The 18,342-nt window shown below is 39.3% G+C and overlaps 1 protein-coding gene across 3 annotated transcripts in view; it reads left to right on the top strand.

Annotated features, from left to right (window-relative positions):
• Window positions 1-18,342, top strand: part of Dync2h1 (dynein cytoplasmic 2 heavy chain 1) — a 237,405-nt gene that overhangs the window by 163,183 nt on the left and 55,880 nt on the right. For all 3 annotated transcript variants that reach the window (XM_016002328.3, XM_006983760.4, XM_006983761.4), the window contains 6 exons: window positions 5,318-5,478; window positions 6,560-6,685; window positions 9,516-9,626; window positions 10,748-10,903; window positions 12,381-12,456; window positions 16,852-17,060. In XM_016002328.3, the coding sequence (XP_015857814.2) occupies window positions 5,318-5,478; window positions 6,560-6,685; window positions 9,516-9,626; window positions 10,748-10,903; window positions 12,381-12,456; window positions 16,852-17,060 (839 nt within the window). The remainder of the gene's footprint in view (window positions 1-5,317; window positions 5,479-6,559; window positions 6,686-9,515; window positions 9,627-10,747; window positions 10,904-12,380; window positions 12,457-16,851; window positions 17,061-18,342) is intronic.

Raw genomic sequence — 18,342 nt, 5'->3', positions numbered from 1 at the left:
AGCCAGATCAAGCTGAACTGAAAAAGCATAACAACAGGTATATTGAGCAAAGCAGCTCCCAAGTGGGTTCTCTGGTCCCAGAGATTGAGGCTAGAGAAGTCACACACCCAAGCCAGGGCAGGAGAGTTTTATAGATTGTAGGCAAGGGGTGATGACAATCACAAGTTGGGTTTGTGCCCAAGTATTGTCAAAAGCTGAGTGCTTAGGCAGGAACTTGGGCAGCTGGCACCTTCAGGGAAAGAAGATGCAATAGCCTCCAAGATTGCAGAGCTGGGCTTCGTGGTGCCTTTCCTCTCTCTCAAACAGAGGTTTGGGGGGGGGGGGGCTAGAGAGAGAATGAGAATGGGGCTTCTAGGACCATGTAGAGGGAGCCAGAGGCTCCAACTGAACAACATCCTGACCTTTTTGGGTATGTGGGCACCAGTTCAAACCTGCCTACTTCCTGTTGGCATGGGACAATGTGGGGAGGGAGAGTTGGGAGCCAGTGGGCTTGTACTCAGTGAGAGGTATGGGTGAAAAAGCATTCAGTTGACCACCACCCTGGAGATCTCGAAAATCCTTTCCTAGAGGGAGCAGAGAAGACAAGGGAGTAGAAGAAAAAAATAGACAAATGAAAACGACTGGTCCCGTAATAGGGTTAAACCAGGCAGAAAAGGGAGGACTGCCACCAGAGTAAGGGAGAGGAAGTGGGATGGTCACAGTCTGAGGTCCTCTCCCAGTTTCTAGAGTGACACAACCCGGGTTTTCACCAGGCCAGACTCAGTGATGGAGTAGCAGCACTCTTTCCCAGGAACATGCAGGTGTCTGTAAAAAAACAGCTGGAACAGATTTACCTTGGCATCATAGCAAAGGCATAGCTTTGGGTTAAAAAGCATGAATACCTTTTCTGTCTAGAGAGCCTGATATATGTTCTAGCCTAATGAAACATGCCTTTAAGTCTATACTTAGAAGACAACCAAAGGAAATTCAAAATCTTGAGCTCATGACTGAATAGTAAGTAGTCAGTACCTTATTGGTTATTAGAACCCCATTTATCAATATTAAAACTCTGAACCTCTGAAATCCCAGTGTAACAAGTAGCATAGAAGTTTGAAACATTTCCCATCTTCACATATCTTAAGTCACTCACTTAAACCTTTACAACTTGCATTTATACATCTTAAATAATTTTTAAGACCTTCAGAGCTTACTTAAGCTTTCACATCCTTAGGCCCTTACATATCTTACAATATTTTCTTAGACTTTTAAAACTTTTATAGACTTTAACTCCTTTTCCCTGTCTATTCATTTACTAGAGACACAAGTAGTTATTATGGAGAAAACAGTCATTGCAAATCATGTTCCTTTAGTGGAAAGTTACCTCTGAAACATGTCTATCCTTTAATATGAAGCTTGTGTACAAGGAAAGCCTGTCTGTATTTTTAACAAGAAACCTAACTGTTGTTTGTTTTTGCTCTTTTGGGGGGCCTGCCACCCAGCTCCCAAATAAATCACACATGGAGACGTATTCTTACTTATAAATGCCCAACCTTAGCTTGGCTTGTTTCTAGCCAGCTTTTCTTAACTTAAATTATTCCATCTATCTTTTGCCTCTGGGCTTTTACATTTTCTTCTGTAAATCTTACTCTTACCCTGTGGCTTGCTGTGTAGCTTGGAGGCTGGCCCCCGGAGTCCTCCTCCTTCTCTGGCTACTTCTTCCTCCCTCCCAGATTTTTCCTTCTGTCTATCCTGTCTGCCTGCCAATCCTGCCTATTTCTCTCTCCTGCCTCACACCTCTTTATTAGACTATCAGGTGTTGTAGGCAGGCAAAGTATCACAGCTTCACAGAGTTAAACAAATGCAACATAAACAAAAGTAACACACCTGAAAATAATATTCCCACCACCTAACTAGTGAACTACCAAGGTGGTTGTAGCCTTCAGGGGAAGGAGCTGGTTGTCTGCTGCTGCCTAGCTGACAAAACTACAGTTAGTCTAGCCATCAAAGTGATCAGGGATTTGAGAAGGACCGACCAAAATGACAATGACTAGTCCATAATCCTTTACCTAGACAATTACCTGATTCCTAATAATATTTTGCTATACTCATAGATTGGTCCCTAACCCAACTGTCATCAGAAAGGCTTCACCCAGCAACTAATGGAAACAGATGCAGAGACCCACAGCCAAATGTTAAGAAGAGCTCAGGGAATCCTGCGGAAGAGGGGGAGGAATGATTGTAGGAGCCAGAGGGGTCAAGGGCACCACATGAAAACCCACAGAACCACCTAGGCTCCTAGGGACTCACAGAGACTGAACTAACAACCAGGAAGCCTGCATGGGACCAACCTAGGTCCTCTGCATGTTTGTAACTTGGTCTTCTTGTGAGATTCCTAACAGTGAGAGCAGGGCTGTCTCTGACTGTTGGCTGCTTCTGGGACCTATTCCTCCTGCTGGATTGCCTCATCCAGCCTTTGTAGAAGAGGAGATGCATAGTCTCATTGCAACTTGATAAACCATGGCAGGGCTGATATTCATGGGAGGCCCAGAAACAGAGGAAGAGGAGTGGATGGGAGGTCTGGGGGTGGGGACTTTGGTTGGGATGTAAAAACAAAAAAAATGTGTGGAAGAATTTCTAAATGGTCTTATTAAATAAAAAAAACAGAGAGCCAAATATAGGAGTGAAAGCCACCAGCCAACCTACTTCACCAACTCTGCAGCTTCCAAATGCAAGTTACTTTCTGTCTACCCAAGCTTTTATTGCCTTGCTTTTCTGCCCTCTCTTTGGCTCTCTTAGCCCAGCTACATCACTTCCTCTTCCTACACAGCTCTGTCACTGTCTGTCTGTCTGTACGGACCTCCAGGTCTCTATGGTTGGTACTGGGATTAAAGGCTTGGTTCTATTTCCTATTGTGGCCTTGAATACACAGAGACCCTGCCTGCTAAGTGATCGGATTAAGGGCATGTGCTACCACTGCCTGACTTTTGTGTTTACTTAAAATAGCTTGCTATTTCCTGTAATCTCCAGGCAAACTTTATTTATTAACATACAAATAAAATATCACCACAAAAATGTTAAGCATAAAGTTTGTAAAATATGACTCTAGATTAAGTTCATTAATCTTAAGTGGCTGTTAGGGACACATTCCACTTAGTAATAGGAATGGCTGTCTCTGCAAATTTTTCACCATCATGAGTTGCTGTGGTGAGGAGTAGAGGAGGGGAATCAGGGTGCAAAATGCATCTTTCCATACCTATGAGTGCCTCTTGGCTCGTAGTGACGGCACTGAATTCATATTTTCAAGTGTTTACTACACAGGTCTTAGAGGTGTCTTGTCTGTTTCTACTCATTTCGCCTTTGTAGACATGGAAACCTTGCTTGCTCATTTGTTCATTCTGCTGTGCACTACGTCCCCCAGCCTCTCTCACATTCTGTGTCATATTCTTTTTACACACTAGCTCAAACAAGTCTATTTTAAGCTCTTAATTGAAGTGGGCATTTTCCACTTTTTATTAGATAATGCATTATGAACAGAAGAGATTTATATGTAATAGGAAATTTGTTATTCCCTGTCTGAATAGGACTTCAGAGTTGGCGTAGCTGAACTGTTTGAGTACACTTGGCTCTTCATGGTGGGGCGCCCTGGGGCAAGACATTGAGCTTCTTCTGAGTATTAGTTTTCTTTCACAGAAAATGACCATTACATTTTTTTCCCCCGAGGTTCTTATGTGATTTAGACAGCAGATTCGTATACTGGCTGGTGTAATGCTTAGCACAGTAGATGGTGAACAAGTGGAGTCTGTGATATTGACATTAGATTATTGGGCTCCAAAGTACTTGTGATTATTTTTACAGTGGAGGAAGCCAGAGCACAGTGCCTGTTAGTGACATGCACAAGGCCCCTCGCAGACGATGGGTGCTTTGGGTCTCCTCTTTGACTCACTGTCATGGTGCCAGAAACACTCTTTGTCCTGTCTCAGGACAGGAAAAGTGTTTGCTTGGCTGATGTAAAGTCTAGAGATGCTAATCCCACCTCCTCATTTCTTCAGCTGGTCTGTGTGTAGTCGGGGTCCACTGATAGCCATATGGCAAGCAGAGGGCACCTCACAGGAAAAGGGGTACAAAAGCATATAACCTTGGAAGCATTCATAAGTAGTGCTATTAGTATTTGAGTGATTTTTAGAGAAAAATGTAACATGAGATTAAAAGTTAATCAAGTATCTCTAGTATATGTCATGTACTTATTTTTAGAGTATTTTAATTGAAATAGAATTATACCATTTCCTACTCATTTTCTTCCCTCCAGCCACTCCCAGGTACCTCCTCAGACCCTACCAGTACCCCTCCACTCTCAAGTTCATAGCCTTTTCTTTATTATTATTGTTGTGTGTGTGTGTTTTCACATATTATGTATACACACACACACACACACACACACACACACACACACACACACACCACCTGCTGAGTCTTTTTTTGTTGTTTGTGTGTATTTGGTTTCAAGGTTTACCCCTCTGCATTGGACAACCAATAATAGGGTTCATTCCTGGGAGAAGCTAAGTGTTTTCTTCCCGTAGTCATTAGTTGCCTGTGGTTCTTTGTTCAGGAGTGGGACCCATGGAATTTCCTCACTTCCACATTAACATGTCCATTAATGGTACCATTTTCTGGTTTTGTTTATACAGCCATTTCAAGGAGAGACTATTTCCTTGCAGATTTCCTGGTGTTCTGGGTCTTATGATCTCTCTGCTGAACCACTGATATAGGATCTGTCATGTAGATGTATCCATTGGGGCAGGCTCCCTGTCTTACTCAGGGTTTCTGTTGCTGTGATGAAACACCATGACCAAAGAGCAAGTTGGGGAGGAAAGGGTTTATTAGGCTTAAGCTTCATCACTCACTGAAGGAAGTCAGGACAGGAACTCAAACAGGGCAGAATCCTGGAAGCAAAAGCTGATGCCGAGGCCATGGAGGGGAGCTGCTTACTGGCTTTGCTTCCCATGGCTTGCTCAGCCTTATAGTACCAGCAGCCCGGGGATGGCACCATCCACATTGGCTGGGCCCTTCTGCATTGATCACTGAAGGGAGAATAGCTGCAGCTGGATGTCCTCAGCTGAGGATCCTTTGATGACAATAGCTTGTGTCAGGTTGACACACAACCACCCAGTACACTCCCCAACAATCCATCATGCTCTGCATCGTGTCCAGTTGTGGTTTTCTGGGATGGTCTCCTTTTGCTGTACAGAGAGGTGGCTCATGGACTACATGTAATTATTTTTAATATATTTTATAATGAATATTGCTTTTCTTTCTTTAACTTCTGTAATACTTGTTTTAGGACTGAAGGAGTTATCCCCTCTTCCCCTGAATCTCAAACGTTTATACAAAGAGACGCTAGACATCGAGCCCATCTTGATAATTGTTTCCCCGGGAGCCGACCCTTCTCAGGAACTTCAAGAACTTGCTAATGCTGAAAGAAGCAGTGAGTGTTACCACCAGGTAGGTGGGACTTCCCTATTCTTTCCCCCTGCCTCCCCAGACCCTAGATCCTAACAGTGAATGGGCAATTAAAAAGTAGTGTTGAAAGGTGTCCATATCCAGAACTCAAGACTAGCAAAAAGTCTTGTGAATATAATTAAGGAACTTGAGATGGGAAAATTATTCTGATTTATCCAGATTAGCCCAGTGTAACCACCAGTGTGTTTTTAAAGGGGAGCAGGTGATTGGGTGTGAAGGTACAGGATGTGAAGAGGGGGGTGAAATGGCTCATCGCCTTGATGTTATATGAGCACAACTTTAGGCTTCCAAAACTTCCAAGACAACTTGAAGTAAGGCACTAAACATTGTATTTATTTGTCAGATCACAATAGGGAATGGATGCATCTGATTAAAGTTTGAAATGGCTTTAGAATTGTTAATTACATGCTTTTATACCAAATGCAGTAATGTTTATATGAAAGTTCCTTGACTTAAAAGCAAAGAAATACATAAATATTTTAAGTAAAATCCATCCAAATAGCATACTGTTTTTCTTAATGCTCATTCTCATCATCTTTCAAGTCAACTTTCACACAGGTTTGAAGATGAATTTATTAGTTCAATTGTCAGTTTTAGAAAGTTAATAAATCTCTTTCATTAAAATTTATGGTTTAAAACACAATGATTTAAAGATTCAAATACTTCATACCCATTAAAATTTAAAAAGAAATAAATCTGCCAGGGCAGCTCTGGTTAGTTATAGGGTTACAACGACAGGGCCTGGTATTTCCATGCAGTCACTGGTGAACAGATAGCATCTTTGTTAGAACAGTATGCATTTGCATGTGATACAGAATCAGGGGCCCTCCACAGGCTGTACCTGTGATCAGTGACTTTGACAGGAAAATAAAAACTATCTAAACTATGAATTATTTAATGCTCTTGGAAAAGATGATTAATTCTTGGTATTTGTTTTTGGTTTTTCTTAAAAACTATTTTAAAGCCAGTTGTAGAGGTTTAGAAATTATTATCCTTAATCTCTGACAATATTATGTTAGAATGTTTTAGCAGATACTTTTCACTGGGGTTTTTGTTTGTGTAGGTTGCCATGGGTCAAGGTCAAGCTGATTTAGCAATTCAGATGCTAAAAGAATGTGCCCGGAATGGAGACTGGCTCTGTTTGAAGAACTTACATCTTGTGGTGTCTTGGCTTCCAGTTCTGGAGAAGGTAGTGTCTTAGGGTTTCTTTTGTTGTGAAAGAGACACCAAGACCACAGTAGCTCCTATAAAGGAAAACATTTAATTGGGAGCTGGCTTACAGTTAAGAGATTTAGTCCATTGTCATCATGTCAGAAAGCATGGCAATGTACAGGCAGACATGGTGCTGGAGAAGGAACTGAGAGTTCCCAATCTGGACCCACATGCAGCAGGAAGAGAGATTGAGACACTGGGCCTGACTTGGACATTTGAGACTTCAAAACCCACCCCCAGTGACACACTTCCTCCACCAAAGCCACACCTACTCCAACAAGGCCACATCTCCTAATAGTGCCACTTCCTATGGGCCTGTGGGGCCATTTGTGTTCAGACCACCACTGGTAGCTTGAGATGGATGTGGCACAAGAGCATGAAACATCTCAATGCATAATCTCCAAGCTGCATCAGTGTTCAAGTGATGTGTGTTGTTATATTTAGGAAAGTTAGTGATTGATAAGAAATAATTGTAGGCCTGTTCATTTTTTGAAAACTACATGTATGCCAAACAAAATTGATCTTTTAGTAAGAAGTCTACAAAATCCTGTTCTTTTAAAGGGTAGGAAAGGGAATCCAATAATTTATTAAGATTGACAGAAGCTTAGCAAATTTTTATAGAAGAAAAATAGGAGATGCTTTGATGGATTGCAGAAGATCTGTTTATAACATTGCGTTATGCTCATGTTTTGTTATCTGTCTCTGGAAATTACAGAGGTTTTTAGGTGCTTACGAAAGCTAAATGTAAACTGAAACAATGATTTTATTTAACTTAAGTGGCCCAGGAGCAAAATAGTCTTAAGACAGAACAAGTTGATTAATCCGTTTGAAAGAGAGACCTGTAGTTAAAAGTCTGTTACCCAGTTAAGAAAGACAGTCTGATCTTGGGAGACATAACTGCAAAAAGAGATGTTCCTGAACCTGAGTAGGGGGTGGCTAACTGTAGACAGAGAAAAGGTGTCATGGGTAATTGTAACAGCACAGTTGGTGCTGGAGGTGTGCATGGCTAGCAGAAGGGGTGAAGAGATACCTTGAATGGTACAAAGAGGAACAGGTAGGGAATGTGGGGAAGTAGACTTAGATGACTTAGAAAGGCTTAAAATTTAAAGAGCCAGAAAAAAACCCTCACCAGAGGGGTTAGTAGTTAAACCGGTAGAGTAATATCTTGAATAGAATTAAACAGAACAGTAGATAAGGGCTGCCTTTGTATCCTTATGAGATGTTTAGATGTGTACAGTCCTAATAAATTGGCAATTACAGCACTTTGTGCAGAATAGGTAATTGATAAAACTGTGATTGAGACAGCAACTAAGCTGATGAACTTCTGGTTCTGTTACTTGTAATCAATAGAAGACATAGATTTGAAACCAAAAGCTATTTGAATATTCACATAATGCTTTGCATGGAAACCACTAGTATATAAAAATATGATTCATATGTAACAACTCACTTATATTTTAGCGTATAAGGACCAGTGATCCTGCTTTCTCTTCTAAACAGTTGATTGCGAGACACTGAATCAGCATAGTAATTGTAGCTAATGCCTTAAAAGCAGATCTTAACTAGAGCTCTTTGAAACATATGGAGTAGATGATATTCAAAGAGTTGAGAAACAATTTTTTATTCCTTTTCTTTCCTCTTAAGAAGTTCAGGTCAAAATTTACAAGCATACTGTAAATACAGCCAAATGACAAATGTGCCATTTCTCTTGAATTTTTGTAGATGTACAAAATTCTGTATACATTTTACAGTTTAAAAATGTGAGATGTGAATACATTTTACCAATTTTAATTTTCAGCAAGCACAGTGGCCATGATTTTGTTATTTTTTTTCTCTTTGCTTTTCTTTTACATGACACCGATAATGAATGTTAGAGTTTGGCAAAGATTATATTAAATTTTTTTGTTAGTTTTCACTATCTTTTAGAGCAATCCGGGTTTTGTTGTTGTTTGCTTTATTTCTGAAAGGGACTTACTCTGTAGCCCAGACTGCTCTTAACTCATTTACTCAAGCAGTGGATACTTGTTGAATATATGAGGGGAAGTCAAGATCTGTGTGTTGGCTGCTTACCTGCAGCATTTCTACCTAGAGACAGACCACACTAATGCTTAACTGCGGGATGCTGAGTGTGTACATTGATTGGCACTGGTAAAAAGTGAGGTAGTGAGGACTGGAGAGGATCCATGAAACATGGTGCTTAGATTATATGGCAACAGACAAGTGTTATCAAGTTCCCAAAAGGTGCACACCAGGAAGGAAGAATGCACTGAGTAAATGACTTAAACATATGATAGGAGGGGCAAGGGCAGGGGACCTTGTATGTTGCCCTATTAAACTCACATTGTAGGACATTGCTAACATTGCATAACTGTGAAAATGGGAATGGAAACAAGGAGACCATGAGGCCTGAGTCTAGATGGCAGCTTCAACTTAGTACCTATAGCTGAGGTTGACTTTGTGTTTATTGTACTCCAGGCACTTTGTGACCTGATTGCCACAATCCGTGTAGTAACTGCTTGCTTAGAGGTGATTTTGTAAGCTATAGTTCTCAAGGTCACATAGCAAGTAAGTGGCAAAGACTGGATGTCACTAAACCTTCAGGGTAACGTCCTCCAAATCCACGTTCCTATTTATTATTACATGCTTTATTTGTTATTAAATAGAGAAGATAAAACGTTAAAGGAAGTATAGTCCAAATATTAAGAAACATCAAAATATGACAAAGGGAAATGTGTGTGTGTGTGTGTGTGTGTGTGTGTGTGTGTGTGTGTGTTGACATACCTTCTTATTTATTGCTTTGTAAAAAGGAATTGAATACTCTTCAACCTAAAGATACCTTCCGTCTGTGGCTCACTGCAGAAGTTCATCCCAACTTCACCCCCATTTTACTCCAGTCAAGTTTGAAGATAACATATGAGGTAAGATGATTCAGAAGTCCTATCCTTAGCTACAGAAGAAAAATAATCTATACATTGCCTTCTAAAGTTATGTAAGCATCTATTATTCAAAACTGTAAAAACTTCTTTTTAATACTACTGTAAGGTATAAATTACATAAATAGCATGAGATGATAGAAAAAGGTTTTAATCTTATTTCCAAATTTCATTTCATATCATTTTGTTATTGTTGTCTATAGGGAAAAAAAGCAGACTCCACAATGCAAAATTTACCATCTTAACCATTTTTTGGATCATCTGATAATTCTATTTTTAACTTTTGGAAGAGTCTTTGTGCTATTTCAGACAATGCTTCTATAGTGATTATATGTCCATTAATAACGCTCAAGTTCGAGACATCATTGCCAACATCTCTTTTAAATAACCCCATGGTGATCATCTTGATCAACGTTAGGTGATAGATCCTTCAGATTTTGATCTGCATTTCCATGGTAACTAATGGTGTTTAGCCTCTTCTCATGTTTGTTGAATGTTTGTGCATCTTCTCTGGAGAAGTATCTAAGGCATTTCCTTTCCCCCTTCTTAACTGGATTATTTTATTTTGTTGTAGAGATCTATAACCACATCTACCTATCCATGTATTCCCCCAAACTTCAGTTACAGGCAAATCCACCTTCCACTTCATAGGTGAAAGTACTGTATTTTTAAGGGATAGCCTGTAACTTCTTAGTCATCATAATAGGTTAACTCAAAGGTTTAAAAACTGTTAAAGGGAATTTTGCACTCATCTTGTGCTTGTCCTTTCTCTTGTTAGCATTCAGTATCACACTAGTAATATGAATGGCAATTTTGGTTTGGTAAACAAGAAATTCTTAATGATCACATGATACTTTGTTATTTTGAATACATTTAGTGAAATAGGTTTATTTTATTCTGAAAATACAGTGGATTAGCAAATAATGTGAGTATTTGGTGCAAGGTTTAAGGCTGATTCTATATTTGTATACTTTGCAGTAACAGAAAATTAAATTGGTCTTTTGGTGAAAATCTTCCTCCATTAAGAAGAAAACATGTTGAAGCAGGTTTCCTGTGTTTGTAATCTTTTAAGCAATAGGAAGTCTGTTGATATTTTATTCTTTTAGTCACCTCCAGGTTTGAAGAAGAATTTGATGCGTACTTATGAGTCTTGGACTCCTGAGCAAATTAGCAAAAAAGATAACCTACACCGGGCTCATGCTCTCTTTAGTTTAGCGTGGTTTCACGCTGCCTGTCAAGAAAGAAGAAATTATATTCCACAGGTAATTATGTTTTGGTAGAACTTAAGATTTACATTTATTTGGATATTTTTATAATTTAGTCTATAAAGGTAGAGCTATGTCATAATTTAGTTTTCCAATTCAGTGTTTTTCTGTTAGTCTTCTACACTATATAACATATGGTTATATGCTTCATGTGCCATTGAGTTGATGTATGAAGGCCAGCCTGTGACCCACTGGAGGTACCCAGTGGCAATGGGTACCACTTCTGTGGTATATATCTTAACAGATATCTCAAATTTCAAAAATTAAACTCCCCATACCTGTTTCCTTCAAGATAGCCTTAGATAAAGGCTCTCACACACCTTTCTCAAGTTAGCATTCTATGGGTTGTTATTGGTGTACCTCTGCTCACCTTTCTCCTCAATTCATTGTCAAGAACTAGTCTTCCTCAAAACATAATTCCAATGTGTGTAGCCTTGAGCTGGTAGGGACCTTGATGAAAATATTCTGATTTTTGTTTCTTGACCACAGGTTAACTATTTCCCAACCTGTTATTCTTTCAGGACTCCATGTATCCTATAGACTTCAAAGTCAGTCTATACTATTTATTGGTATTTCATTTCGATTATAATCCACTTCAAAACTGTTAATCTCTTCCTGAAGTTTTCAAAATATTCACTTCTCTATCCATCATATTCTTTTCCCATGGGCTGACTATCCTTATCTCCTAGATTGGGTTATATCTTTCTCATATATGTAGCAAATGTATTTCTTACTCTCAAACCTTATATAGATATGTTTTACATGTATTTGAGTTGTCTCTGCATTTGCCTAGAAGCTACATGGAAACAGATTTGTGTTTGAGTTTATTCTTATGTGCTTGGAATCTCATCTGTAATGAACATTTAAGAAATATTTTGAACGGTTAATCAATACTGATATATTCCTAAATACTAACACTATCCAAGTTTTAAAATTTTTAGTTTGAACTTATTTATGTAATTAGTATAGTTAATGAAAACCCCATAGAAATTACTTTTATATTTCACATTGTTCTATAGTATCATGTTTTAGGAATGTTTTTCATAAGCATTATAGCTGTTAAGTAATTGTTGCATGCATAATATAAATGAACATACCGAAATAATGTATGCTTCTAGGACTTATTTGGCAGTATTTCTGTTGTGTTTGTGGACAAAATGTATAGTTCTGAAGCATAAAGGTATAGGAAACATATGGATGTGCATATGGTATATAGATTTAGAAATGTACTACATTTGTACTATGACTCTACTGCTGTATACATAGTGATAAAAACAGAAGTAGAATTACAAAGTCATTTTCATGCTTCTGAGGTCAGTAGATTTTTTTAAAATTGTATTTTAAACATATGATGTGTTGATTTTTAAAGATTTTACTTTTTAGTATATAGTGAATGTTTTCTTTAAATTTTTAAGGATGGTGATATATAAATACATGTCTTTGATTTCACTGTCTCTTAAATTTGCTTTAATAGGGTTGGACCAAGTTTTATGAGTTTTCTTTATCAGATCTTCGGGCTGGGTACAACATCATTGACAGGCTCTTTGATGGTAAGCTTTAATAAACAAAACACCAAGACTGGACTTGCACTGCTGTTCATGTTTTTACATAAGTGGTTAATTCCCATCACAGATTGGCATTTTGCTTTGTATTGGGTATTTTAATGTCCCGACTGCTATACTTGTGTTATCTGAAGGTTCTTGGATTGTCTATAGTGGTCATTGATTTTGATATAATGCATTAGAAATTCTGACTTACCAGTAGTTTTCAGGAAACAGATCCAGAAAGAGCTTGTGTCCATTGTGTGGTCCACAAAATTTTCAGGCTTCAATTGAATTCTTCAGATCTCTTTCTAAAGAATTGATACTCTGGATCACAGCGGTGCAGGGCTAGAACAAAGAATTTGTAGAGTGCTGGTGGAATCCCTAAGTAAGTCTCCTGAGGTAGTGCAGGAATGAAACCTGTGACTTCATCCCACAGGGCTATTGAAGCCGGGAGCAAGCTCATCCCTATTCCGATGTGCACTGCAGAGTCAAGGGGGCACTAGAGATTAGACACAGAGTGGATCAGGGAGCAGACTAGGGTGGTGAAAATCTAAATTAAGTGCCGCAACCACAGTTGACAAAGCCTGCCCCGTGTCCCTGTCAGCCTTGCTGTCCCCCATTCCAGCGGATGGCATTGCCATGCATGCTCTGTTTCAAGCCCATCAGTCTCTCCCAACTCTCCTGTTTTTCTCAGATATCCTGTTCTTTGGCAGGTTTTTCTTTATGTTTCTGTGTCACATCATGGTTCTGTCTGTCTGCATTCAAGCCTTAGTAGTGTGTGTGTGTGCAACTTCTTTTCTGGTCTTCTCTTCTTCCGCCCGCTTGAGCATGCTCCATACTGTGCAGCCATCCATCTGGAAAGGTAAGCCTTTCTTCCTTTCTTAACCATCAGGCTTCCCATTCTGTGGGTGGAAGTTTCTCTTCCGCTTACCTGTTCCCAAATAACCTGGCAGCTGCTTCTTAAATAATTGACTCCAAGGCTTAGTATTACTTACAAATGCTCAGCTGGTTGCTTAGGCTTAGGCTTAACTCTTACACTTAAATTAACCTATAATTCTTGTCTATGTTTAGCCACATGGCTTGGTACCTTTTCTCAAAATGGCATTCTCACCTTGTTTCCTCTGAGTCTGGCTGGTGACTCCTGACTCCATCCTTCCTCTTCCCAGAATTCTCCTAGTCTGGTCACCCTGCCTATACTTCCTGCCTGGCTACTGGCCAATCAGCGTTTTATTAAACCACTTAGAGTGACAAATCTTTACAGTGTGCAAAAACATTATTCCACAGCACCATTTCAGACAGGCATTCATGGGGTCTCTTCCCGAAAGGCTCCTCTGTGCAGTCATTAAGTCTTCCTTTTGTCATTTGAATTTCAGCTTAGAAGTTTCTTCTCTATGAAAGCCTTTTCTTGGCAATACGGTCAGAGGATCTTTTTGTTACCCTCCTTGTTGCTTTATTGTTCTAATAAATCAGAACTGCCTAGTACGCATCTGCTTATGTACACAGTCGTGAAGGTGAAAAGTGTAGATTGTGAAGTGACCCAGAATACGTTGTGCATTTATTGCGTTACCTTGCTTCCATCTTTCACTGCATTGTAATGCATGATGCAGTCAGTGTGAGAGAATGTCTATCCTTTGTTTATTATCTGCATGTTCACATCTACCATAGTGTCCATCCTGGGCATAGAAATTGTTGTGTAACTTGTTTTTAGCAAAGGGATAAGGATGAGTGCCTAGATGAGAAAACCACATGGAGCAGCTAACCTTTAACACACTTACTGTGTTAACATTGTTGGTTGCCTTTTCATAATTTAAGTTCTCTTGAGAAATAAATGTTGTTTGCAGAACAAGTCTAAAAGAAAAACAAGATTTTTTTTTAAATATAAAATTTCCTCAATCTGTTTCACATGCTGGCGTTTCTATTTCATAAGTTGAATGTGTGTTCTTGTTTCTGCAATCCTTGGTGAAATATTTAGCAATGCCTGCCATTATGACTGTATCAGTTAGTGAGTATGAAGGGAGGGTGGGAAATTGGGTCATGGTGAAGTCCTCTGCTTTTTAGTCACTGTTGATAGTAAGGTTTCAGCTGGGGACAATTTCTCATTCCTCTATCATGGGGTTAACCTAATTATGCAGAAGGCAACATAAATCACTTATGTCTCAAGGCTTAGAGTAACATTATCATCAGTCCCTTTGCTTTGCCTGCCTCTGAATTTTATAGTAGTGAAATAGCAATAGTAAATAGGAAAATATAAGTATATTAAATGAACAATAATAGCAAACCAGTAATGCCAGTGAAGTAAACAGGATATTTGAATATAGTTACATGTTTATTATATTAACTGGAGAGCTGAGGCTTCCTCACTTTGTCTTAATATTACTGCTGACATGATTGCATACATCTGCTATAGAACGCAGTATTGTTGTGATGTGATTGCAATACTGCTCTGCTGCAGAATGCAGTAGTTTTGTGATCTGTCTCTGCTGCAGAATGCAGTGGTGTTGTGATATGATTGTGATATGTGTCTGCTGCAGAATGCAGTGGTGTTGTGATATGATTGTGATATGTCTCTGCTGCAGAATGCAGTGGTGTTGTGATATGATTGTGATATGTCTCTGCTGCAGAATGCAGTGGTGTTGTGATATGATTGTGATCTGTCTCTGCTGCAGAATGCAGTGGTGTTGTGATATGATTGTGATCTGTCTCTGCTGTAGAATGCAGTGGTGTTGTGATATGATTGTGATATGTCTCTGCTGCAGAATGCAGTGGTGTTGTGATATGATTGTGATATGTCTCTGCTGCAGAATGCAGTGGTGTTGTGATATGATTGTGATATGTCTCTGCTGCAGAATGCAGTGGTGTTGTGATATGATTGTGATATGTCTCTGCTGCAGAATGCAGTAGTGTTGTAGAGAACAGCTTCCCTGTGTGTGCGTGTTTATTTTTGTGCTGTGAGGAATGGAGATGAAGCCCAAGTGCTCTGCCCATCATCTGCATCCCCCGCCCCATGCTCCATTTTCCTCCCAGAATAGCAGACAGAGTTGACTGTAGACTATAACATGTAGGAGACTATTTTTTGAATCTTAAATGGTCTTTTAATAAAAAAAAAAAAAAAAAACAAGAGCCAGATATCAGGATGAAAGCTGAAAGATGAGAGAAGCAGAACAGACAGCCACTAGTTTTTACCTCTGTGGAATTCTCAGCCTAAAGAGAGTGAGTTCCTGTTTCCTCAAACCTTATATAACTTTCTCTGCCCAGACATCACTTCCTGGGATATAAGGTGTGTGTGCTTCCCAAGCAAAGGCATGAGATCTCAAGTGCTGAGATTAAAGGTGTGTGCCACCACTGCCTGACCATTATGTCTAATCTAGTGGCTGGCTCTGTCCTCTGATCTTCAGGCAAGTTTATTACGGCACACAATATATCACCCCAGAAGACTACTGTGTGAAGACCCACTACCCTCTTTAATCAGATTATCTTGTGAGCTGCTTGTGTTACCAAGCACAGGTGATAGCATGCTCTGTGTTTATATAGTTCATTAATAATATGCACTGGACAGCCATTCTGGATAAAGTTACATTTGGAACAGGTTTTTCCGAGGGGTTTCCAAATTAAGTAGGTATTACTATGTGGTTAGAAAACAGGATGGCCTTGTGTTCAGAATGTGCTGTTTACACACTAGATCTGTCCTGTGATTTCCTTATTATGGTGACCCCGACTCCTAGATCTCAACTGTCATATTCATAACCTGATTGAGTTGATAAGTGTAAAATCATTAGAAAGAAAATCTTCATTAAATAGTTAACTATTTAAAGAAATCATTAAGTTGTATTAAATATATCGCTATATCTTAATGATTAAATCATACACACACACACACACACACACACACACACATATATATATATATATATTTACATTTTAAAAGTGAAATTAAAGGAAGGTAAGAGCCAGAGGATGGGAGGGTGCTGTGAAGCGCTGTCTTCTGGACTGACGTGGCTCCTGTTTTGTGAGCCCACAGAGCTTTTGCTGCCTGCACAGAAAGCCAAACAGAATTCCACGTTGACAGAGGAGATGATCTACAGGCCTCACGCCTTGGTGGGGAGCCATTGGCCGTTGCTTAGGAAGGGAAAATCATTCTTAGAGGGTGTGGCCACTTGCATGATTCCCATGTTCCAGTGAATGCCCTGTAGCCAAGCATATATATGCAGCACTGACCTGACAGAGTGGGTTACCAAAGGGGAAACAAGTAATGAAATTGGGAAGGGGAAGTGTTGGGGAAAGCTGAAGGAAGAAAATGAGGGAGATGTGATCATACTCCATTGTATAGCTGTATGAAATTCTAAAGAATAAAGAAAATATTTTTAAAAGTAAAATTAATAACAGTACCTGTTTTTCTCATAGGTACCAAAGATGTCCAGTGGGAATTTGTACATGGCTTACTTGAAAATGCTATCTATGGAGGACGTGTGGATAACTGTTTTGACCTTAGGGTTCTCCAGTCGTACTTAAAGCAGTTTTTTAATTCTTCAGTAACTGATGAACTAAACCAAAGGAACAAGAAAAGCATTTTTCCATATTCCATATCCCTCCCTAACTCCTGCAGCATTTTGGTAGGTGGAAATAATAATTTCCCATGTCTCTCTTGTACCTGCACATGCATGAATTGCATGCTGAATTTGTCACTGGTTCTCCAAGTGTACAAATAATTGCAGTGCAGGTTGTTTGGTTTGGCAATACACAATCTGATTCTTGGAATTTGCATCAATAAAAACTTGGGTATTTAATTGATTGACCATTTTGATTGTAAGATAGTGTGTAGGCAAACTGGGAGTACAGTGCCAAGGAGACTCACGTGATTTGGGGCTTCTGTGAAGAGCGGCAGTGGGAGACTCACCACTTCTGAAACTCTGAGGAACACAAAACAGTTTTTACTTTAGAGCCTGCCTAGCTTCAGTTTGTGACAGACATAGATGTGTGGAGCAGACCTAAACAGTAATAAAGGCTGTGCCTTTACCGGTGGCTAGCCAGCCTCCGCTGCTTACATGTGTGTTTATTTTAGCAACTTGGAGCTTTTGCCTCAAGCCTGACATTCAAGCTTCTCGATGGTACTTGCTTTTTCTGTGGCATGTGCTAAATACAGCCCATAGGATCCAATTCTGGCTACTTTTCCATAAGCCTGTGTTTGTATAAATGCCACATTATTTTTACTACAGATGGTACTGTGACATTTCTTCATTAATTACAAAGATAAGCATATGTGTTTGATTTATATATTACTCTCATTTTTGTGATATTTTTCCTCACTCAAATAATTCCTCAAAAATATTCTTGATTTGAGAAAAACAACCAAAAACTTGAAAAGCACCATTAAAGTTGTTACTTATTGAGTATATTTTCTGTTGTTAATCATGATCCCACTTGAGTCGTGTGCCCTTTATGTACCTAGCTACTCAACAGTGCATTGCACATCTGTTGAATGACAGTACTATTCCAAGTACTATGTAAAAGGGATACAGTGTGCAACTTACTTTCTGGTACTAGAACCACAGAGCAGAGGAGCAAATATGTGTGTTTTCAGGTGATATCCCCCAACAAGTCATTGGTTTGTATTGCTTGAAACTTATTTTGAATGATAAAATTCATGCAGAAATGTGCATACAATAGGTGTGTACAGCAATGACTTTTATATGTTGGACACATGAGTGTGAGCAGCTTGTAATTTCCTCAACGAGCCAGATGCCCAGATCCTGCTTCTTTCTAGTTACTACTTGTTTTACAGAAGAGGCTTTGTACTGGTTTCCAATCACCTAATCTTTGTGTAAATGATGGCATATGGTAGACACTCCCTTGTGTCTCTGTGGGGATCTGCTCTTGGGATTTTTGACTGCCACA

Source organism: Peromyscus maniculatus, chromosome 7 (genome assembly GCF_049852395.1).
Source record: "Peromyscus maniculatus bairdii isolate BWxNUB_F1_BW_parent chromosome 7, HU_Pman_BW_mat_3.1, whole genome shotgun sequence".
In the NCBI taxonomy this organism is placed as follows: Eukaryota; Metazoa; Chordata; class Mammalia; order Rodentia; family Cricetidae; genus Peromyscus; species Peromyscus maniculatus.
Note: the sequence above shows the minus strand (reverse complement) of the source record. Positions and strands in the feature narration are given on the sequence as shown.